The sequence below is a fragment of the Bombus bifarius genome, unplaced genomic scaffold (genome assembly GCF_011952205.1).
Source record: "Bombus bifarius isolate JDL3187 unplaced genomic scaffold, Bbif_JDL3187 scf7180000007977, whole genome shotgun sequence".
NCBI classification, from domain to species: Eukaryota; Metazoa; Arthropoda; class Insecta; order Hymenoptera; family Apidae; genus Bombus; species Bombus bifarius.
Window position 1 is genome coordinate 3,994,519 of NW_022884362.1, and position 25,580 is coordinate 4,020,098.

The 25,580-nt window shown below is 33.8% G+C and overlaps 1 protein-coding gene across 1 annotated transcript; it reads right to left on the reverse strand.

Moving 5' to 3' along the window:
- Positions 1-10,800: 10,800 nt before the first annotated feature.
- Positions 10,801-24,327, reverse strand: LOC117204236 (nuclear receptor subfamily 2 group E member 1). Its single transcript, XM_033441441.1, has 5 exons — positions 24,214-24,327; positions 24,007-24,097; positions 14,353-14,589; positions 12,182-12,405; positions 10,801-11,472 (listed from the first exon to the last, which is right to left on the reverse strand). The coding sequence occupies exons 2-5, from the start codon at positions 24,089-24,091 to the stop codon at positions 10,801-10,803; spliced, it is 1,218 nt and encodes a 405-aa protein (XP_033297332.1). The 5' UTR covers positions 24,092-24,097; positions 24,214-24,327.
- Between the last annotated feature and the right edge of the window lie 1,253 nt (positions 24,328-25,580).

Here is a 25,580-nt window from a genome sequence, read left to right on the forward strand (position 1 = left end):
CTAGGATATGTATGGAAGAGATATCTGATTGACTATACGGTAGATCCTTGTTTGTATGAACAAGATAATGTTTAACTCTGAATATACGAATTCATATTTATTCTGAGCCTCTATCATTTGAACTACGGTCGTGCATAATTTTAATTAGATATACAAAAATGCGTATTTTTTTATAATGAATATATGCGACCATTTGTTTGTACTTAGAACAGGTTCTATGTCTCAAAAAAGGAACAAATGTGTACGTACTATGAGAATGATAATATATAATAGGCACAATATTTAATATATTCTGTAATACATACATTAAATATTATAAATATAATACATTAATTTATATTTTAGGATAATTTATACTTGTTCATCGATCGTTGTACATGTTACAGATAGATTGTATAAGGCTTGTATCTTATAAAAATTATAATAAGTTCGTCATTATAATATGTATAATTCTCCTACTTAGACTTCGTAAATTATTTGGAATATTTTTGACAGTCAATTAGTGTATGTGATAATTGTGCCGCAATTCTCTATCACATTTAACGAGTCCCTCTTTTTCAACTATCTGATCATGAGTAAGCACAATTTCTCACCATGACAAATGCAAATTCATAAATCACATTTCTTAAACCTGCAGGACGTTCAATACAAAAGAAGGATCAATAAAGAAGAACAGAAAGTTCAACAGACTTTGTTTCTCAGTGTCCTTGGTACACTTGTCAAATGGTCGAACCCAAGTTCGGCCAATTTTAACAATTAAAGTCACTAATATCGGAAAACAGATTAGAAGGTGGACGATGATCTTAGCTTATTTGAAGGACACGGACTGAGAACCGCCTAGAAGTTCAACAACGTGCGTCTCGTTTCTGTCTAATCCGAGAACGTGGTAACACTGCAAAATCCATAATGATCGACACTTGTGGCCGAGTTTCTTGGTCGAAGAATACCGAAATAATACCGAAAGGGTGGTTCTTAGCTGCTTTGAACGGTAGCCACGTCAGGTAGAACTATGCTCGACCCCCTGTTGGCATCCTTTAATGCACTTTCATGTAGTTAGCACGTCCGTATAACTACGCGTGCGCACTCCTAGCGAAATCTTTAACGTGAAACCTGTTAACCGATTAGACGGGTTCGTTAAGAAGGAGCTTCGCTTTTCACGTTAACCAAGTTAATTATTACGAACATAGCAACTCGTGCCTTAACAAGTGTATCCTGAATGTACTGAGGCATTTGCAAATGAATCTCTGAAGCTAATCGGTTGTTATAATTATTGTGACAGTTGTAATAAATTGGGAGCTTGTTGTGGAGGCAATACGAGTAGATATACCATGAGTTAGATCGTGAATGATTGCAATTGGTCACCAACTAAATCGTATTATATTTACATAAGCGATATTGTCAATTACATTTAGGTTTGGAGTTGGAAATCTTAAGCTTATGAAAGTTGTTTCCGTTTCTGTGCATCGTAATTGAAAATATGAAGTAAATATGGTGTCTATTTTTATTTAACTTCGACTTTTATTAATCTTCACTACATAAATATATGATAGTGACATAATAGAAAAAATTACATAGATAAAAGGAATATAAGTATGAAGGTTGTTAATAATAAATTAACCCCGTGATTAACTTCAACTATTATTAATCTTCACTACATAAATATATGATAGTGACATAATAGAAAAAACTACATAGATAAAAGGAATATAAGCATGAAGGTTGTTAATAATAAATTAACCCCGTGATGCTCACATCCATGACGTATAGAGCACGTAATTAATAAGTAAAATACATTCCCATAGCGGGCATAACCCAATGCATTCGCCGTTTAATTGTTTTCTTGTTTTAAACATTAATTGTCACGGATAGGAGATCTCCTTCTTTTAGGACTATTCTTTATCTATTAAATGTCCATATAAACGACAGCCATTTTCTACTTCTAATGTCTAAGTTGAAGAAAAACTTGACTGTTAAGAGATTAATAAATGTAGAATTTTACATTTCACGTGTCAAAACTTAGATAAAAAATCATCCTGTCAAAAATCTCATAGAAAATTTACTAATCTTTCTAGGTGGGGGCAAATTTTCCGGAGAAACGTTGTCTCTCAAAGGATTAACGCGAACGTGGAGAGGAAGTGGCACGTGACGGCGGCCAGAGACGATCGCGAAAATAAAGGAATCAAATCACTCGACAACGGATACCCTATTTTTCGATCCGTGACATTTCACTCAGCAACCGGTAAGGGTAGTCGACGAGGCACGATCAACGCCCGACATAATTTATTCGGACAATAAGCGTGCGTCCTACTGCCCTCCCCCTTACGATGCTTGAGGCATCAGTGTCATGGCGGTGATGAGCCCTTCAATGACAACGACCAACATAATCTGTTCCCATCAGCCAAGTAGACATAATGGGCGCGTCGACGGGGGCTAACAATGGGGCGGCATTTTACAGGAGAGCGCCGCTGGAACTCGAAAACCCCCCACGTGAATCGCTACGACTAGAGGAAAAAGTAGAACGGCGTAGAAGTGAAGAGGGGGTAGCGAATAAGAGCAGTTTTTTGGGTCGAGGAAAATTATTGTTTACATTACGATTTTTTGTTTCTGCGGTCTGAGTTATTAGTATATTAAATTTAATAGATATAAACATTTATTTACAAATGTTTGCAATATATCTTTCTATTTTCTGCAATCTATTACGGATAATCAGAATCACATTTAGAATAGTGTACGTATCGATAATGTGGAAATATTTTAATTATTGTGTTAATTGCTGGAAGGTATGCTATATTATATTTACATTGTATTATATTTTATATTATTTATATATTTTATTTCTGGAATAAATAGTAAGGCCAGTAGTAAGGAGTAAAAGGATAGTGAAAGCTGCTTCGAATTGTTTATTGAGTTCAAACTTCTTCTTATTAATTTTTAATTATTTATATTCTTCGAACCCTGTCGTAGCTAATTGTGTTTAGAAAGTTTTCGCAAATAATAATATTCGTGGCGTATTAGAATTATTAAAAATGTTGTACTTTTATTTATAAATACAATAATATATTCGCTATAATCAAGTGTGAAAAGTTGAAACTAAGAACGATTTCCGAAAAATGTAATTATGACATTAACAAAAAGTCAATAAGTAAACACCGTAATAAGCATGCACTTCACATTTTTCTTTGATAATTCATTAATTCTATAACAATGTAAAAATATGACCATATTTACAACTATAGATAAATCTAATAAACCTATTACTGACATCTTAAAAAATACACAAACTCGCCTTATATCTTTTACTTATATCACAAACAACTTAAATACACTGAAAGATGCTATTCCCGGTTTAACGTAGGCCGACGTTATCCCTCCGATGAATTAGCCAAATATTTTGGAGGAGTTAAGAAAAATGCGTTAGCCAGAAAGATCGTCGACGTCGCGAAGGGTGGAGGGCCCAGCTGGCATCTCTTAAGTACTCACATAAACGGGGAGGGAGCGTTATCGTTCGCCATGCTTCGCTCAAAACCGATGAAAATGTACGTGCAGGCCATCCACGGCTTTGCTTTATTAAATTCCTGACACAAGACGCCCCAGAGCACGTGCAAATATTCATTCACGACGAAAAACCAGGGGTGCTTCGTCACGCGAAGCGCGCGCCTTAACGCTAAATTCAAGACGTTCCAGCGCGTGTGATTTAGCGGCGACGTTCAGCAGTATTCTCTTGCTTTCCCGTATTTCGATACATCTATATGTTCTTTTATTAAATAACTGAACGAAGTCGAAATACTTTTGCTAATAATTTTAGTCATTTCGAAAAAATTTTGAACAATTTTTGAAAGAAAACGAAGAATTGATTTATTTCTGTAAATTCTATATCGACGTCTATACAATTTTCGACGTCGTTTTATAAAATTTTGTAGGAATTTTATACGGGATGTTGCAACTCCGCTGCGATTCTGAATTTTTATATTTCAGTTCCCTCGTTTCACAGAGCAAAAGGGCTTGTAATATTTTACGAAAGATCTTTGCACAAATAGAAATAAAAGATCATGTGTGTCAGTAACGATATTCTCGTATTTCCTTCAAACTTAAGGCACTTCTTAACAATACAGAAAATACTGCTGAATCGAAAATGACTCAAGTAGCAGAATTAAGCGAATTTACGAGAAAAGAAGCTTAAAAAGAAATACTTCTGACCAACGAAGCGATTACTTATTCGCTTATCAAACAAGTACACATAGGTAAGTATCTTGCAAGTACACAGAACCAACTACGACACCTCAAAAGCATGAAACAGTTGAATAGAGCCAGTCCTCTCCCGGTGACGTAACGAGTCTCCCAGCAAAGTTACCAAAATCTAAATCGGTGAAGTGCAGCAATCCCAGTGCAGCGGTGCTCCAGTTGCTCGCTAATTGACTACAATGCCGGCCGCGTATGGAGCGCATTTTCTGTTTTGTTACCTCAAAACAAAGCGTACAATGCGGCTAACCTGTGAGAGGCCACTCGACCACCGTCATAGCTCCCACCCCTTGCCGATTCCGGATGGCGAAAACTTCGACAGGACGCGGAGGACGACTAGTCGCTCGAGGATCAGGCGACGAAATCGAGATTGTAACATATAGTCGAGTGCCCTTTGTTAACCCACCGACGGAGAGCGCAATTACATCCTCGCCCCCATTGTGCCTCGACAGCTTTTTGTTACTGTTTCGTCCGGTTACCTTGTTCCGAGCGACAGTAACGGGGAGGAATGGCCAACGAGAAAGAGAGAGAACGAGAGAAAGAAGGTGAAGTAAAATTGCAAAGAAAGCTTGTACGAGGTATTGTAGACTTTGGAATTCATTGAGATTTGACTCAGATTCTCTTCTCGTGCTGTAATTATAATTTTAGTGATTCGGGAATGTGGCTTGTCAAATTCTAAATAAATATCTAACAATAATATAAAATGAAATGAAAAGAGATAGAGATGGTATTTACTATTTTAAGTATGCTAATAAAAATATGTAGAATTTTATGTTGTTACAAAATTAATATTTTCATCTATTCATATTCTAACTAAAATATACAACTAGCAAGTAGAAAGATTAATATAAAATCGAAAAAATAAATTTATCTATTATCATTTTGTCCAATTCTAAATTTTTTTATTTAATATTTCCATGTAATAAGACAAAATGAAACGAAAGTATTAAGTGCAAATATTAAGTGCTTGACAAATTAGCAGCAAACGGCGACAAGAACCTCTATCCAGATCGAAAAATTGCCGCGTAACAAAAAAGGAACGCAATGAAGGCAAAAAGACAAGAAACAGTCGATCGAAATAATACATTGAATTAGAAAAGGAGGAGTATAAATCCTACCAACATTGTTCCCGCTATTGTTTTTCGAAATGACCCGCGTGTTACTCACCCCATTGGACGTCTTGCGGCAAGGTGCTGACATGCTCCACCGGTGGGAACCACTTGTCGACTTCGTGGTCGAATGTACCGAGCATACACACGCGCAATTACGCAATTGTATCGATACGATTGATACAATAACCGCTGGGGAGGTCTCTTTTATTTTAAGCGAAGGAATTCTGGTGTGTTGTCGACGACGACGTCCCGATCGTTCTGTTCTGGTCGTCGTCATTGTTACCGTTGTTTTCGTTGTTATTGCCGCTGCTACTAGCTCCGTTGTGATTTCCATTCGTTCTTTCGACGATCTCACCATCGAGATCGGGGATTATTATTCGCTCGGTTGGAAACGTTACAGTATTACATGCTGAAAAGCGCTGCCTCCTCGAACAGAGAAGCACCACTCTTCTGAAGAGTGGCGCACAGGGGTGGCCCTACCGCGGATGCTGAATGTAGAAAATTGTAACATACGGTGTTTCGAGGGTTTCATTAGATCGAGATGTTAATTGCGAGCGGCACGATGCGATTTCGTTCTTCTTGTTTCGATTTCTTGTTGCTGCGATTTTCACTTCTTCTTCCTGATTTGTCCCCAATATGATCTGCAAAATGTCTTAATTTATCTTTATTCAATTGCTTAATATTGAACGTTTAACGGAATTTTCGACAAATTACAAATAAATGATTCTAATCCATCCTACTTTCAAAACCAAGTTGTATTGAAACAACTTCGATCCCTTTTCTAAATTTCAAAAAAGCAACCGCTTCGGAATTTAGTCTATCTTTCGGTGAATCATATCAGTTGTTTTGTTTCCGCATCTTGTTCAAGGAAACTCGATTCCTGGCTAACACACCATTTACTTCTTCTCGTTCCAGAAAATTCTACGAACTGTTAAAGTCCTGTAGCTACAGCTACCTTGTAGGTAACGGCCACCGATACTTTTGGGCGGACTGTTTACCTGAGTAATTTGTCAGAGCATAATGTTTGGATTCGAAATCCTTGAGCCTTTGGGATCTCGGTGGTTATCTTTTAATCCACGCTTTATGATCAAAAGATTGTCTACTTCGCCAACTACTTACCCAACAGTAAAAAACAATAATAGTAATAATAGCTTTTATAATAAAATATTTTTAAAGAAATACTATATCAAAGTGTGTAGAATTTATTTATTCTATTATTTATATTTGGTTAATTCTAAAAAGTTGTAAGATATGCGCAACAAAGAAAAAAGTGTGCCTTTTGTTACCAAATTTCAAAGTAAGTTCTAATCTGAGATATTTCAATTGTATATTAGAATATTTAAATTACAAGTATGTCTGGATAAAAACTTTGGATAAACTTTTATGTACATAATTAAACCATTTCTATCTATAAGACCTACATATATAATATTTGTGTTCTGTTTACTCTATGCACTTAATTTGTAATCAAAACCTATATATAGCGTATTCTTATACAGCAGTAGATTATTCGATAATTGTGCAACGGTGTAACTTTCGAATCATTATTCCGACTACATAACTCCGCTTTCGAAAAATGATTCGAAGTTCGTTACATCACTGGATCCTTCGATTATCTAAGGAACTGGGTTGGTAGCTATCGAGGTGCTGAGTATCGATGTAAACAGATTTATGAGCAAAGAAACACAATGATTGTTAAGTGCTAACATTTCAGAGTTCAGTCATGCGAATCAGAAGAGTCACTCGAACACGGTAGGAGCTAGCGCCGATACATTTTCCGTCCCGCATCGCTTTCTCATTCATCTCCGCGAAGAAAGAATTCGTGAGAACATTTTTACAATTCTGAAGTATATTTTTTTCTTAACTGTTTTGTGTCCTCGGACCAATTATAGCTATAACGTTGTTTTTAACGAAAATAAAACAACTTAGCATATAACAGAAAAAGATAATTTCCATTTCCTACTTTATAACTAATAATTAAAAGCTATTATCAAAGGAAATTTCGTTTATCCTATTATGAATTATACATTAATAATAATTATAATCAAACATTACGAGTGCTAAAATTTTTCAAACACATTAATCTTCCACAAAACTTATGAAACCTAATCTGTAATTTCAACAGAGAAGCTAATATACAGGGTGTTCGGCTGCAGGTGTAAGGAAATTTAAGGGCTGATTCTTAAAGTCGAAATAAGACGAAAATCAAGAATAAAAAAATTGCGTTTCAGGTTTTAATATTCTGTAGTTAATGTTAACAAGAATCTCTACGTAGAAATTTAAATTAAGATATAATTGAAATTTTCAATAGCAATAAATGTTATAACTACTCACTTTTTGATAAGGTAAACAGCTTTCGTAATTGTTGGCAGAATTCGAATATTTCCAAAGAAATTCAATTACACAGAAATTCAATTAAGAAATTCCACGTATATTTGATTGTAACTTGAAATAATCAGCTACGAAAGGATCATTGATCTCAGATCATCGTTAAAAATAACAGAGCGTTATATTTCTGAAGAGTGCGTGACATTTGCGTACAAAAAGCACGATGCAGACTTTGTCAGCCACCTTCCTTTGAATGTTTCGGATGCCTTTTCACCGGTCAACCAAGACGATTATTTACCCGCCTTAGTGATTACACGTCGGTCTACCATAGTAGGAAATACCTCTAAATATACTGACAGCCTTGAGGAACTACGATGCGGGAAACTTTTGTGCAGCGATTACCACTCAAATCACCGTAAAATTCTTGTGAAATGCGTTTCATTGTGCCACGGAAAACGCAGGTAAAATTTAGATGTTTCTGTTGTCGGGGAAAGTTTTTTTCTTGTCGGCGGAAACAGGACGTTTCGAAATCTTTCCGTAAAAAAGCATTAGCCTTCCGTTTGTGCTTATTTTTCTTTTTCTTCATTAGTTCTTATTAGTGGTTTATCAAAATAAATTGCTATTCATTTCTTAACATTCTATATCTTAGATTGGTGTGCAGTTTAGACGGAAACAATAAAAAGCAGTATTATCATTTTCATGACGTAGCGCGAGAGGGCCTAGGGTAAGTCATCAAACATAACATTATAGATATCATCACATGTAATGTAATTAATATTTATTTTCTATGAAAAGTAGGAAGTGTGTGTATTTTTTTTTTTTAAAGCAAGAAAGCTTGGCGACAGAGAATTATTTTCTAAATCATTCATTTTAAATACTTCGCAATATTATTACATTATTTAAACAGTATATTGTAACACGAATTATAATCCAAGACAGATGTGTTTTTGTATAATTTCAATTGTTTCTTAGATGTCGGTTCATAAGACTAAGAATTATTAAATGCGAATTATAAATTAAAAATTAATGCAAGGAACGAAGAAAAGAAAAATTTTCTACATTTAACAAGAAAAAACGGGTTAAAGGAATGTATATTTATACAATTAAATAATTTGTAACATTTTAGTAACATATTTATATATTCCCTATGTATCATTCAAATATACAGTAGCGCTATAGGCGCCTATTATTTTCATAAAATTAGTCATTGCTATATAATACTATTTCGTACAGACATAAGTACATATATCTATTTTATACTTGCGGGCGTTCATTTTGCTTGATTTTATTAACACATGTAACTTTTCTAGTTACTTGAAAATTTATATAAAATCTTCGATTACTGACAAAATTTCAATAACAAAACTTTACATTTTAAAAAGTTTCAGATTGCCACGAACGCAATTAAAATAAAATAAGTTGTGCATGAATTTACTAATTATCATAACTATATATATGTAACTATATACAAAAACATATATATATATATAGTTATGATATATATATATATATAACTATAGTAACATGTAGGACATCTAGAATATAATATAGGATATTTCTCTTAACTTCAGTACCTTAAATGTCCTGTTTATATCTTATGATAGGAAAAAATAATAAAAGAAGAGAATATTCGGTTCGAAGGTGCAAATGTACAATATGTTGACCTTTACGTGACCTTTATCGAGAAAATCATGTTTGTACGGTAAGTAGATAAAGGTAAGATTTGTATGTTTCAATGCAAAAGATTTATTTCAGGAGGTGTTCGAAATATGCACCATTCAACTCAATATATTTTGAAGACAGAAAATGAATAATTTCTTTACATTTTTAAGCATCAGGAACAAGTACACGATACATTGTTCCAATGAAATTGAGATTCCTCCATTTATAAGTTAATTAGCCATTAATTAACATAGTGCTCGTCGTTGAATTTGTTTCTTATGAGCTATAAGACTGCTGTAATGAAAATATGTCATCCCATTTAGAAATACTTCGATGAGCTTGAAATCTCGAAAAAGATGGTCTTGAGAAAATTTGTTTATCTATCACACATCGAACTGAATATTCCTTTGATATCTTTTCCTATCATAAGAAATAAGCCAGATATTTAAGGTGGTCAAGTTAGGTGAAATACACAAATATACAGGGTGGTTGGTAACTGGTGATACAAGCGGAAAGAGGGTGATTCCACGCGAAAAAAGAAGTCAAAAATACAGAATAAACATTTTTTTTTAATTTTTCCATCGAGACAATGATCTACAGTGAGATCCGTTATAACGAGACGTGATAAAGTGCACAGGTTCCGAGCGAAAATTCAAAATCGATTTTTTCGGAAACAAAGCCTCAAACGAAAAATGTTTATTCTATATTTTCGACTTCCTTTTTCGCGTAGAATCACCCTCTTCCCGCTTGTACCGCCAGTTACCAACCACCCTGTATATAATACAAAAATAATGGATATATATTATCATCGCGTATCTCTAGTACATTATCTCCAGTTACGCATTGTCTCTTTTTTTTTTTTTTTGATATGCTTTCATCACAGCTTCATATATTCCATTCCTTTACATGATGCTATTCAATACATTTAACTCTATCTTTGCAGTTAATGGCATAACTTTGTACAATTTTCTATACAGACATTTCCTCATTAAGTATTTTATTGAGGTTCGTTGGCCTGGCCTTCCATGAACTTTATATATTAGATTTTCAAGAAAATGTTATAAACTTTTGACTATTTTACTCCAAATCCAGCTGATATATTATTTTCTAATTTGCTCTTTCTTTTTTTTTTTTTGCTTTTTTAGATTTTAATACAAAATATCGAATTATACACTGAGTGAGTCAAATCTTGTTGAAGTTGAAAGAAGAATTGAGAGGCTTCTTTAAGAAGAAATGATGCGGGGATAAGAAGAAAAGATAAGATTCTAGATTCATTTACTTATCGAATATTTCACGATTGTCCTCAATCATGTTCTTCTAATGCACGCATTTTGTTCTTAGAACTAGAAGCACTGAAATGGTTACTGTATCCATCTCATTCCTTTTGGCCGACTAAATATCTAATATGTAGGAGGCAAGTATATCAAAATCATTACAACTCTAAACGAATTCATACCATTTAAGCAGCCTTGTACATATCGCAGATGATCCTCTCGATAGGAATGATGCCGATAGTCCTCCTGAAGAACAACTCCTCGATGGCATGCGTAGAAACGGAACGCAGCGAAGGGAGCAACAAGAGTAATTTTCCAAACCTCAGAGCACCTAACGATGCACCACTTAATCTTTGACCAAGAGCAAGTTGCGCTCCATCTCTCAATCTGGCGACTGCTGCGGCATCCCTGAGTCTACTTCCAACATTAGGAGAGGCTGATCCAGTGCTACTTCTACTGCTTGGAGTAGGTTCGCTATCCAGTCCAGCTTTGAACAGTACGATCGCTCTGATGCACGCGAACTCATGCTGATCGAGATTCATCGCGTGAAAACCAGCCAGTGTTTCTCTAAATCGATTCACTTCGACTGCCAGACTAAGACCATGAGGAGCGGGCGGGAGAAGGGTAGTTGGATCTAACGTTGGAAGGATTTGAGCGGCAGCGAGGAGAAATAGTTCTCTCCACGAGAATTCTAATAGAGTCAATTGATCCTCCAGGACCAGGCCAGTTCCTGCTGCTAGTTCTTTGGCCCAATGAACGTTCAGGAAAAGTAATCTGGCTGCCTGTTCGCAGATCGACTCCGCCGTTACCGCCGGGATCAACGGTACAGATGGCAAACCCGCCATGTTGAGTGGTATCTATAAATTTGAATAAAAACCTCGTGTTCAGTGGTTGTAGATTTAGTGGATGTGTTTAGAATAAGATGGTGAGCTGGTTAGCATCTGCAGAAATGGAAAGTATTCTAAAATTTGAGAATCAGAAATTATAAAATTCTGTATAGAGGATTTTAGAGCTTGTACCGTTCTATCGTTCAATATTTCTACGTGTAAAAATACTCCATAAAATTATCTTAAACAACAGAATAAAATTTAATGTTATTCGTAGATAATTCTTGCCAAAATTCATCTTCCGTTCTATATTTTATATTCCAAATATACGAATTTATAGAAGCCTAAAACGTTATTTTTCAATCCTCTTTTCCACTTCGATGTGACGAGCTCAATTTCACAGATATCAATCATTAGACATACGACGTTTATGCATTTACGGAAAATGCAAACATACACAGAATGCGTATGACATGCAAAAATGTATAAAACATCGGAAGTATAGTACTTGTTAATTAAGTGAAACTAATCTCTGTTTAGATTCTATTCCATTCCATTCTGTTCCATTAAATTACATTACATTACATTACAATATATTTCATTATACTCCATTGCTTCATAGAAATATGAATTTGTAAATGTGAGTATCCGCAATCTAGCGATTATCTAATTTATTAACGTGTTTCGTGAATTAAACAACATATTATTCGCAAAATTCTTCTAATATATACATATATACCTTCGACATGGCCAAGCTGTTGCAGTAAACAGGATGTGAAAGAAGATGATGAGGAGTTGGTGTAGCTACGGAGACTCGAGATTCTGTCGCTGGTTTGGGCAAAGCGAGATTCAAAGCTGTCGTTGGTGGGGGCACCATGCTGGCCATCATTTCGGGTTCTTTAAAATACAAGGCCATCTGCCTCCGCAGAGTTGAGTTTCGTGGTCCCCGTTCGTGCTGCACAGCTTGAAAAATACAAAAATTTACATTAATACATCATTTAACATATATTACGAGGTGTGTTTATTTACCTCATACACTGCAAGATCTTATAAATAAATTTTCCTTATGTTTTACTAAGATTTTTCACAGTCAATAAATTCTATGCTTCGTTTAATATACAGGGTGGTTGGTAATTGGTGGTACAAGCGGAAAGGAGGTGATTCTACGCGAAAAAAGAAGTCGAAAATATAGAATAAAAATTTTTCGTTTGAGGCTTTGTTTTCGAGAAAATCGACTTTGAATTTTCGCTCGGTACGCGTGCGGTCTCGATGGAAAAATTTGAAAGAAAAAAAAAAATTAGAATCACCTTTCCGCCTGTACCACCAGTTACCAACCACCCTGTATAGCAACAATCTTTTAATGTTAAATTATTTGCAAATTATATTACACTTAAGTTTTGTGTGTTCCCAAGCACGATTTTTTAAGCAAATTTTTTCTATATAATCCTTTGAATTTTTCGATTACAGCCTGATCCATCGGTTGCATTAACGATGTTACGTTTGGTGGAAGAAACATAATGTCAAACAGTTCATTTCTTAATGTATTTAATTCTATAACGGAATGGGGTGGTGCGTTATTTAGTAAAAGCAGAACATTCCTCTTTCTTTCTGTTTTCTGCTGATATTTTTGAACATTAGGAATAAATTTCGAAAAATGCCAGGTTTTAAAAAGTTCGGCACTCATCCATCCATTCTTCTGTGCCTTGTAATTGATCGAAATAATGCTGAGAGGCTTAAAACATTGAGGTTTCACAGACATCCTAACTATAAACAATGAAAGCTAACGCGAACCCGAGGCGTTGGAACACACTATGGCAGTTATCCGACCCTTACAAATTTTAAGACCAGGTGCGGTACTTTCTACACCCGAAACCATCGATATCCGAGGTAGCAACCTCTAACAGAAAGCCATCTTATCGGTGTCATAAATATAATCTTCTAAAGAATTTTAAATGCGTACAAAACCGTATAGTTATCTTGAATTCTTTAGCACTGTATTCATTCGCAAAAAGTTTTACACCATAAATGTTTAACATATATTTGTGGCTTTTTTTCGTATACACATAACTTGAGGTAACCCCACAGAAAAAATCACAGATTGAAAGTCTCCGTAATTTTGGTTTCAAGAAATTGTTGATCATATTGATGCACCGAGTTGAGTTTACAATCGTGGTGATTCCGCTGTCCTCAAAAAAGTATGAGCCAATGATGTCAACTATTATATTATATCCATCGAGACAACGATCTACAGTGAGATCCGTTATAACGAGACGTGATAAAGTGCACGCGTACCGAGCGAAAATTCAAAATCGATTTTCTCGAAAACAAAGCCTCAAACGAAAAATTTTTATTCTATATTTTCGACTTCTTTTTTCGCGTAGAATCACCCCCTTTCCGCTTGTACCACCAGTTACCAACCACCCTGTATATATTACATATACATTATATCGCGACTTGGAATGACGCATGACATTCTTCCTCATGACACCCAATATTGAAATGGCGACGAAAGAGTCGTAGAGTTCTGTTAACTGTCTCGACACTTTTTACGAAACTATCGTCTACGAACACTCGATGGTCTGATGTCCACAGCGACATGATAACAAATGAAATCACATAGCCTGAAGCGTTAAACGCCCTCCTACTCAAGCCTCTAACTCCACTACTTGCTTCCTAACATTCATTGAAAATGCCGTAACGCACCCTGTATTATGTTATCGTATATATATTCTACAACCAGATATAAACGACAAAATATTGAGAAATTATGTTCGTTTTCAAAATATTGGAAGGAATTAGAAATTTGTTTGAATATTGTCTCTAACATTAACATCTTCCTAATGTGGAAAATTTATCCACATTTTACGTTATAGCCGACAGATAAATTTTATAATACATCATGGAACTTACCGTCTTTGTTCATGCCGACATGAATACACTTGGCTAAGCGGCATGCTCTACATTGATTCCGATGCGTTTTATCCACCATGCAACCCCCTTTAGATTTTGCTTTGCAGACGTACTGACGATTTCTTCGTATCGATCTCTTGAAGAAACCCGCACACCCATCGCAAGCAAAAATCCCATAATGCTTTCCTGACGAATGATCCCGACATACCTTACAGGGAATATCATAAAGAATACGACCTGCAATAATATAAAAATATCTTTTTATCAGTTTTGTGAACGAATTTAGTTGACTAAATTAATTTAATCAAACGATTCGTATAAATTGATTAGGCGCCGAAAGTATAATGAAAAAAAATAGCTATTAGTAATGTAATAGTTTAGGTTCATATGTATCTTTAAATTTGAATACTTTAAATATCTGAACCAAAAATTGCAAATAATTAAACTAGTAGAAAGGAAGAAAATAAAGGAATTCTACTTTTGCAATATGAGCAATAACCATTACAGAATAATTCACTTTTTCACTTTAGAAGCCCAAGGTTTAAAGTCATTTTTAGCCTAAATAAAGTAAATAATTTTCATTGATAGGAACAATATGTGCATGTAGAATAATTACTCTGTAATAGTTTATAATATGAAACATGTAAATGAAAATAGAAATGATTCCATGCTACACAAAACATATACATATATTGCCAGCAAGTTATTATTCAGGACGCATACATACATTCTTCGTAATGAAACATTTAAGCAAATAAAGCGTAGGTACAGCATCAAATCAATCCGATAACGTTTAAAAGCGATTGAAAATGAAAGCATGACATGAAATTGGCAGAACTACAAAAATAACGCGTGCCACTCACATGCAGTGTTCTCAAAAGTTTATTTTCAATGCAAACTTCGTTGAAACAATTTTCTTAAAAATAGCAAAAGCTCCTATACATATAGCCACAAGTACCCGTCAAGTTCCAAAGTACGAACACACGCATATTTAGTTATCGAATACTCTATGCCTCACCAATTTTCTTACGTTCGACAACGAGCGAAGAGAACGCACGATAGAAGTCTCTGGTTCTGAATCGATCTTTACCTAAAAGGAGTATTCTTATCCCGTTCCTGATGGCACAGAAGAAAGGAAAAAGGCGCGTTTAAGTTGGAAGAATGCCAGTATTTTGAATCGGGAACCCATTTACCATCGAAAACACGGATCCCGTGAATGACGTTGCCGATGAATGGATCGATTTGTCGCCAAGTTAGAACGACCTCCTGGACGTACGCGCCTCTATACCTGTTCGTGCTGGCCCTCTATATAAAACAGCAAGGGTGTGGTACGTTTATAATGGGGGTACCAACTCGTTGTCGCGGGCTCCGCCTACGCTATTGAGCTTGACGAGACTCGTGAATGGGGCTGAATGGACCGGATGTGGCTGCTGCATTCACCAGCTCTTAAGTGAGCAGCCAGAAACACGACACTTCGCTCGTATCACCTGATCTCCCTTGATCAGCCTTTCCTCGGCTCCTTTATCTTACTTAACGTGGATCTTATTATGGGAGAAGGTTAAACATTTTCGTAGCACCCCGCCAATGCTCTACCCCCTCCCCTTTCTCTTGCATACACTAAAAGAGAAACTCACGAGGAAAGTATATCGGCAGTCCAATTCGTTGTTGGACAAAGGATAATCTGGGTGTGTTTGCTTGAGAGATAAGGAAGGAAAGTTTCAGTTAGGTTTGAAAATGATTTTTTAGCGTCGTTTTTTCCTTTAGGTATTTTTGAAGGTGACTATTTGGGAGGTTAATGGTCGAGGATGTAACAGTATTTAGTATTGTAGTGAAACATCCTTTCGCGTTTGGAATTAGTGGCGCAAAGGATATTGTATGTTCTTAGAATTTAATAATTTAATGATGTTATTAGCTAAACCATTTATGTTGAACAATATAAGGAAGAATGCACAACAGAAGACGAAGACGTTAATACGAAACTGAAAAATAGAGTACGGATATTTATGCATTTATAAATAAATAATTTAAATGGGCAAGAATGTATAAAATTTGAGTACATAATATTTCAAAATATTCAAGAAATATACAAAGTAAATTACTGATTATAGATATTTAGAGGTAAGATAAATTGTTGTTTACGTCCCAATTTTATAGTTTTTAGTTTACTTATAAACTTCGTTTTAAAGACATGAAAGAATAAGCTATCTTGTGTTATACCTACTTTAATTATAATACAGAGAATTTAATGCATTGGAATTTACCCAATTTAACATCTCAAATTATTTGATCGTAATAATTTTTTAATTCTCAAATTTCCTAATTTCGATTTTAAGTCACAACGATATTTGCAATTTAAGTTCCATTGGGAAGAATCGATATAATTCTATATTTTCAGTGCAATTAAATTTAAAAAAGCTTTGAAATGAACTACGTAAATGAACGCTATCAATTCAACTAGGAACGAGGAACTACCTGTTGATTTCATCCAACAAAATTACGCCAGTTAATCCGATCTAAATCTATTCATTTTTCCCGAAACTTAAAATTTGAAACATAGAAAGAAAGACATGCATCAGAGGGTCGAGCATATCTTCGCGTAAAATATCGATGGAAATGTACGCATTATACGAAATATGATGCGCGCGTACTAACTACTGCGACAAGCATGTTGCAATGACAGGGACGCACCCTTGCACGACACTAAAGACCCTTTTCTCCCACGATAAAGGGAAAGTTGAATCGCAAACGCGTATATTTTTCACGTACAGAAAGAGTTTTACTAAAACTTCAGCGAATGCCTTTCCAAATAGCCTCTTGATACGATAAGATACATACGTTGGTATTATTTGATAAAAACTTAACAAAATGATGTGAACACCTAGAAGTATATATTATTTAAAATTTGAAACGCTCTTAAAAAATAATTTAATAATTTTATTTAAAGATTTTGGAAATTGCACAATTTCATATTAGCATGCAACAATTGTTTAAAAAATATTTTTCCAAGGATTTGTGACATTGTAATTTCAGCAAATATAGTATCTTAGAAGATCTATAAAACTGTCAATAAAGAACTAAGTTCGAAAGAACAGAGTTGTAAGCAATCATCCTAAATCAGAATAATTTATATTCAAACTTAACTTACTTTTCTTTCCCTTTTCTCCTACATAGTAAGTATTGCAGTATCATATATAATTTCAGCGCAAGTTAGATTACAAAAAAAAGTTATCATGAGTTTCAAATTCTTTTTAGTAAGACAATCAAACGACAAAATAATTCCCTAAAGAATCATTTACTTCTTTATACATCTAACTGTATTTATCATGATTCAATAAAAATCGTTGAAAAATAAATGAATCAAATCATATCCTCGGAAATGTTCACTTTGCAAAATATAAGAAACGGACGAGCAAGAATAAAGTCAGCGAAGTGAAACCATCGGATTTATCAGCTGACTGAAGCAAAAGAAGCCTGTTGTTTCTTGCATACGAGTGTTTATCTCAATAGCAATTGGAAACTAACTCCCAAAGGACAATGAACGAGTATCGGAAGAGAGGCGTGCACGAAGGAACGCACATGCTCGTGGTAGAATCACGCGATGCACGTTTTACGAGCCGATATTCGAGCGTTGCATCAAATTTGCATTCGACCGGCGTGGCTCGCGAGTCATTCGCGATTGAATTTTTCATCGTTGTGGAATCGAAGTCTATGTTTTACCAAGTGCTGGTCATCTTTCTTCCGTCGCTTTCCTTTTCTCTGGCTTGTCAATCATTCATGGAATTTTTACAGTGATCGAGCTCGCCCCTCGTCTAGAAAGGAGACGGACACCGGCTTAATGCGCAAAAGCGCATGCTTGCTTACCATTAACCACACGCAAATCGCGAATGGAAAGGGGACTGCAAAATTCAATGATTTTCTCTACGTCTCCCTTCGTCTCTTAATAATTTCATTTTTATTTACACGATTAGTCGTCGTCATTCGCTTTAAAATATTTTAGTTTGTTACGTTGCTACTATAGGACGATTATTGTCACGAAATTGAACCTGCGTATAAGCCGTTTTTTTTTTGTGAATATTATAAATTTAAATACATTATTAAGAGCAACGTTATTTAAATCCAACATCTGAACTCTGATATTTTAACATTATGGTTGCGGGAGACTGAAGAAGTTGAAACACTTATAGTTTTATACACTTCTTTGTAAAGTTTGTTAGAACAATATGTAAAACATTTTATTTAGGTTTCTTCCAATAACGCCGTGTATATATTAGTTTTATACATTATTCCATTGCTTGGTCTTTAATACGTAAAGAAATAAAAAAATAATAAAGAAAAAAATAAAATAAAAGAAATAAAAAAGAAACCTAAAGTTAACTAAAAAATAAAAGATTAGAAACATTATGTTCAATGTTTAATTGGAAGTAAGTAATCGAAAATTATTGAACAGAAGTTTTCAAAACCTATATATTTAAATTTTTAATCTAATCTGATGCATTAATTAAGCAGTTTAAGAAGAGATTGGTAAAATAGTTTAACTCTGTAAAATAAATAAATTGCCGAGAAATTGAATGACGGTAACTTCCCCATATAATTTTGAGCGTGATATAATGCGTTCAAGATATAAAAATCTGTAAATAATTTAATATTACACCCGTAAGACAACAATTATTATCAGATGATTAATTTGGGAATTGATTCGCACATTGGATATGATTCACTCCTGCTGAAGCGATATTTTATTTGGATTTTATCATCATTCAAGTCCATTGGTTGGGCAACTTCGATGTTAGATGTTCGTGACAACTAAATTGAGGGAAAAGTTCGTCGCGATTCGGGGTAAAGGGGTGAAAAGGGGTAAATTATCGTGTATATCGTCGAACGTCGAACGTCGAACGAAAAGTTGAGTATAATTTTAAGTTCTGTCAGAACTTCTTCGTAATAGCTAGATAACTTTTCTTGCGCGTAATTGCTATTCAAGTTTATCTATTTCTTTTTTCGTTTAATAAAAATTAATTATTCGGACTATATAAATTTATATAAAATATTTGAATACTTGAATTTAAAATTTTGTTCACAACTGTATTTGACAACTTTATTTTGCAAAGAAATAGAATTTTATTTGTAGAATCTTTAAATATTAAACGGGGCAAGTTAGGATATAATCTTTCCTTGAGATAATGCGCGACGAAGAGCTTCAGAAATTTTCGGATAAAACGACTTTTAGCCACAGTATTACGGAAGTAAAATCTTTCGTGACATTCAATTATAAGCTACATAAATCATTTGGAATGGCGCGAATTTAATTTATCTTTCTCATGTGAAATATTACGAAATGAAATTGAAATCCAATGTAGACGCATAGGTATCTAACATGCAATGCATATTTAATATCATGTTTCATAAACTGGTTATTAATTTTTACGATTCAGATATTTCAATGATTTAAATTCTAACTACTAAGATAGGAGAAATCCATTAATGATATCATAGTAATAATACTTCGTTTAAAATATATAATCATGAAGATTTCCTCCTGATTTATTCTACTATGATTTTAATTTTGTACACCAGAAAACTATCCAATCATATTAATTAAAATAACATTTTCATTCTCAACGATATTCAGATAAGACCTAACAGTTCGGGTGACATCATCATTGTTCGTACCGTTATGTCACTGTCCATCAGGTGTTATGCGCATCGTTAGTGGGGTATGGAAATTTCGCGGCATGTGTCAGGAAACAAACGCCTACCACCGATATACACCTATACGTGCATATAACGCACGCGCGATCATTCGTCATCTGTTCGTCGCGTTACAGTTATAGGGGCTGCGATGTCCGATTCACGCTTCGGCGAAAGATCCGCGCGATTTTCATGTATCTGTTCTTCTGCCTCACTATTCACTATTAATTATTATTAATTATTTTGATTATTAAAATGAAGGAAACTTGGATGAAAACTGTCATTAAAGCAGTTTCGAGATATATTCTCTCGAGAAATACTCTCTCAATGTATTAAATCTCGCAATGTTTAATACATCGCTTGAATATATCGTAATAATTTGTAAAAATATTTCAATAAATATTTAGATTAGCATTAAGTCACGGCCATCACGTCTTTGTATAAAATTCTATGCCTTGAAATACAATGAATATAATTTTAAAAAATATTTCAATAAAATATAAGATTAAAATTCCGTCGAATCAATTATTACCATATTCATATTTTATAAAATACATTTGCCAATTTAATTATGCAAGAAAATTATCCAAGTGGGTCTTAAGATAATTTTCAAGTCAATCAGCAACGAGTTATATGCATTGATTTTTCGACAAATGACGCTCGAATTCAACCACCCACGACAACCTGTTACCTCGTTACGGAGATTCGTGGTTACCGCATTATATGTTGACCATCTGCCATTATTTTCTCATGGCTGAATGCCACCGGAGACGAGTCATTTAAATGCACGATCATCCGTCTCGTTTAAATACTGCATATGTTATTTGTTTCACACGAGATTAGCCGCGTGATGGCAAGCACCCTTTTTTGATACAGGATAATTATCCCTGCACCCTCCGATGTGATTAATGCTTCGTAAGTGACAGAAAGAGAATGGTATTGCTATATTTGAAACACACATAACTTCGATTACGAAATAAAAAAGAACTAAACGGAAACTATAATAATTAGGAGGACGTAGATTCCTAGAAATACCGAAAGAAAGAATTAGTTCTAATAAAAAAAAAGAAGAAAAAGTGTTTTAATTGATCACATTTATTTGCACGTGAATTTGTATCTTAATTTCGAGAGATAGAATAATTTTTAATTTTTTTATTTATAATTTTTAATTTTTTTTGTTGCAATAAAATAAGTTTTGTAACAGAAATATTAAATATAATAATGATAATTGTAATACTATGTAAAACAATTAAAATGCGAAATAGTGATAATACACGATCACTTTCAAGCGTTCTATCAAAATTCTTTATAATCGTTTTAAAACACTTCGTGGGTAGTCGTAAAATAAATAACAATGTAGCCAGTCTCATGAGATCAGATATGTGAAATAAAAATTTATATCTTAGTTTTACATATATTTTCTTTAGATGAACTGGATTTCCTAAATTAAAGTCTACATTAACACACTGATGTATCGTTATTTAAACAGCAATTTAAACAACAATTGAAACAACAAATTAGATCAATTAATTTAATGTTACTGAATTTTTTATGAAACTTCGTAAATATTCATATTATTATTTACTCGAAGTAATTACCCTAAATAATATGTCAAACTACACAAGAATTCTAGCCCAACATGACATAACAATTTTATTCAAAACCTCTGAAATTGTAAGAACGTAAAAAATATACTTTGTTCAGTGAGAAAAAGGAAGAAGTTGAAATTTATTATCCTGTCAAAGGTTAATTTCTAGTAGCATTGATGAATGTAATGAAATTGGCAAAGTTGATACCTGTTTTCAGGTATCAGGATGTATAAAAGTAGTAATTATTATATATAGCATTATATATAGTGATATAATAGCACAGCGACACCAGGTAAGGTTAGGTACCCTAACCTAGCCCCTAATGGTATTTACAGCAAACATAATTTTAGAACTTACCTTATCCCGTTTTATCGTTACTTGAGCGGTAAGCACAGCTGTCATTGTAAAAAATGTTAGCAAACGATATATTCTTTACACATCGAAGACAAAAGATTGCAAACAATCCTAAAATCTTGAAATATGTAACAAAATACAAGAAGATAATATAAAATTCTTTGTGGGTGTTTCCTTGAACAAATGAAATAATTTTGCTAGATTGACAATTTTCGAGTTTCATGTTTAAATATTTTAAAGAATAAAAGATCAAGCAAATCATTAATTTATATTGTATTACCGTAATTGTAATATTGCATTTGTGTATTGTCATTAATTATAGTTAATTTTATTGAGAATCAGAGAAATATACTAACATTTAGAATATAATTGTTATGCGTGAAAATTTGCATATTGAACTGTACTGAGAAATTTAGTTTTGTGAGACTATGAGACTATCATATATATGATTGCAAGCGAAAGTGCTTGAATATCGTCCATTGTAAAGCGATTTAATATGAATTTATACAGTGTCAGTTACATGGATCATATTTCATGATAATAGTCGTAACAATTTTATAGATACTTACGATAATATGAAAAAGAGTGCTTTAAGTAATAGTTTGTTAGTATTAAATATAACTAAAAAGCATTTTTTGTTGAAGTAAAAGTTGAAATAAATGTCAAAAATAGTTGTTATGTGTGTCATTTTATATGATTTATCCTCTTCAGTGTTGTGTATATCATTAAAACAAATTCAATAACGTAACATATATATATATATATATTATAAAATATGTAATATATGTAATATATTACATAATGCATAATATATAATACATAAAGGCGTTTTTCTTTCATATTCATAGTACACCAGAAAAATATTTTGATACGTAGTCTCTTATTTACTTATAAGTCAAGCAGAAATGTAATTCAGCAATACTTTGCGGTTGAATGTAAACAGTAAACACAGAGATTTCAGTTTTTATTTAAATGTATTCGTAAAATCTTGAACTTGTCAATGTAATGATTGTACCTAATAGCGGGATATTTATAATTACCTATTTACGAACACGTTCCTGCAGAATTATGATTTCAAATCGATTAGCTTTTATGTAACGACATATTGATGAAAAGATAACTTTTCATCAAATTTCAATGTCGGCATGCCATTCGGATATTTATCACGTGTTAACAAGAAACTAAGTTTACATTTTACATTAATTAATTGAGTTTACATTCGATTACACAACATTATTGAATTATGTCTGTGTTCATCCTAGGTATCGATGACGAATTTTATTACGCTTTAGAGTAATTTCTTAAACCAGTTGTTAGGGGAAAGGTACTTTGTACAATATCATGCAGTAGAATATTACTGGACAGATAAAATTATGTGGTACCATTATAAAAGTACAGGTGCCTCCAAATTTAGTTTGAAAAAAAATCTTTTTGGCAAGTTAGTTATTATTAGAGTCGAAAAAGGACCATGATCACTGTTCTATGAAATAGAACATTTTGTATAAAATTTAATTTCACATATTAAATATAGAGATACATTTAATATTGAGAAATTTTTCATTCTCAAAATATTGCGATTTAACTTTTAATTGAAAAATATCGTTCAGATACTTCTTTTTATGTGAATTGTATTTCAAGATAGCAGGTCCTATCTACAATAAACAATGTAAAAACTTCCAATAAAATAGACTTGAAAAATACGAAAGTGACAAAATATAAATAATTACTTCTAAGTTGAAAATAAATTGCTCCAGGAATGATTACGAAAAATAAACTAGCATTTGCACAGTGGGCGAAGAACAAAATCTTCTGAAATTTTTCTCTCTCTAGAATATATTTATACACACTTTTTCAAGATACCACCAACGAATATAAACAATCAAATAATCCACACCAATAATTTAAAAGAATAACCTCACTGCATATTGCTCTACGGCATATTATCTACACATACAACTGATTCCAACACTACTCTTCACTTCTCTATAAACGTCAACAAAAATATGAAATAAATCTTGAAACTTACTGGACGATGCAGACATCTTCGGCTGTACCACGGGCATATGTCCGATTTGTGTTTCCTGAGACTGCATTTGGATTGCCTCTTCCATAACACACTGCGATCAACAAACAAGAACAATCCCAAGAAGAACGAAGAACCAACTTTGAGTTGATGCACTTTTAATCGCGCGAGATCAGCGTGCGAGTGGTTTGTTTTTAACTGAGAACTGACATGTGGCACGTAGAATTTCCGCAACCCAAAAACCGAGAGACTACTCGACGTTGTTTCCTGTACCCTCGAAGCCAGGGGGTTTGGCTCCGCGATGAAACGTGACTGACAGTCATCGTAGCCAGGACTTCTTGATAGTAAGCACGGTTCGTGACCGTTTTCAAACAAACGGTGGAACGTCGTCGGAACGCTTCATTGGCCAACAGCTTCCCTACCCTCGAAAAAGGGCGGTTCTTTCGAAAGGAGCTGGTTCCTCCCTGCTTCGACGGGGGTTGAACGTCACCCAAGCCAGAGGGGAAAGGTGGCGAACGAATAAGGACGTCAGATGTCTCCTGCCCTTCTCACCCTTTGTGAAGACACACACTCACGCCGCTATTCAACCGGTAGCGAGGTGAAAACGAAGCCACTTCCACCCCTTTTGCCCGTAATCGTGGACCTCGTGCCACACGATCGCCAAAGCAGTGACCCCCCTCCGCAACCAAACTAATTTAGCAACACTTTTGCACTGGGATTACAGATAATCAGTAGCTTAGCGGTTGCTTTGCTGATTCCTTTATTTATATGTTTTTCGAGGATGGAATCTCAAAGGGAGTGAAATTTTGGAATGGAATTTGTTTAAAAATCGTTGGAATGAATTTGACGGATAGCGATAGATTCGAATAAGATTTTGAGGTAATTAATGAATTTTAGCTTTTCGTTTTTGGAAATGTTAGAGATATTCGTAATGCTGAAGTATGAATGTTATTAAATGGCAGTACAATTAGTTCATTCAAGAATTGATATATCTTCTACACATATTATGTATACAGCCAATGTGTTATTTATCACAGCATTTATTAGAAATTAATAGAGGTTGGGCTAATTTTTATTCAATAGTTACCGTAACTAATTATACTTTTATAGAAATATTGTCTTGTATCTATTACTAAAGATATGCTGTAAAAGACTAGTTGTGAAACATTTAATGTTGCAATTCAATCTTGAAACCTGATATTAGATATCTATCTTCGTACTAAGAATAATGAAATCTATAAATATAGATGAAATAATATTTTATATCCGGTTTCTAAAATACATGAACAATCATTACGCAGGTATCTTTTTAGAAAAGAAATACGAAAGAATTTGTTATTTATATCTTTAAAATATTTCATTCGCAAAACCACTGTTTTAGCTTTTCATGAAATCAACGGTTATTACTAAACTGCAGATGTGTATGCAATTTAATGTGTATGTAATTACTTTATTCAAAAGGATATTCTTATTTGTTTGGAGTAATGGTTCATGTTTAATTTTATACCTATTATATTCATTCAATATATCCTTGCCTCTTTAAACTTCCCACAAACATATAAATGACTACAATTCTT

Bases quoted from the DNA above. Each gene is read 5' to 3' on its own strand.
- LOC117204236 (XM_033441441.1), bottom strand. From the start codon at position 24,091: ATGGAAGAGGCAATCCAAATGCAGTCTCAGGAAACACAAATCGGACAT. The intron at 14,590-24,006 runs GTAAGTTTCAAG...ATATTATTGCAG, and splicing joins GAAGATGTCTGCATCGTCCA to GTCGTATTCTTTATGATATT. The intron at 12,406-14,352 runs GTAAGTTCCATG...GTATTTTTCAAG, and splicing joins TGTCGGCATGAACAAAGACG to CTGTGCAGCACGAACGGGGA.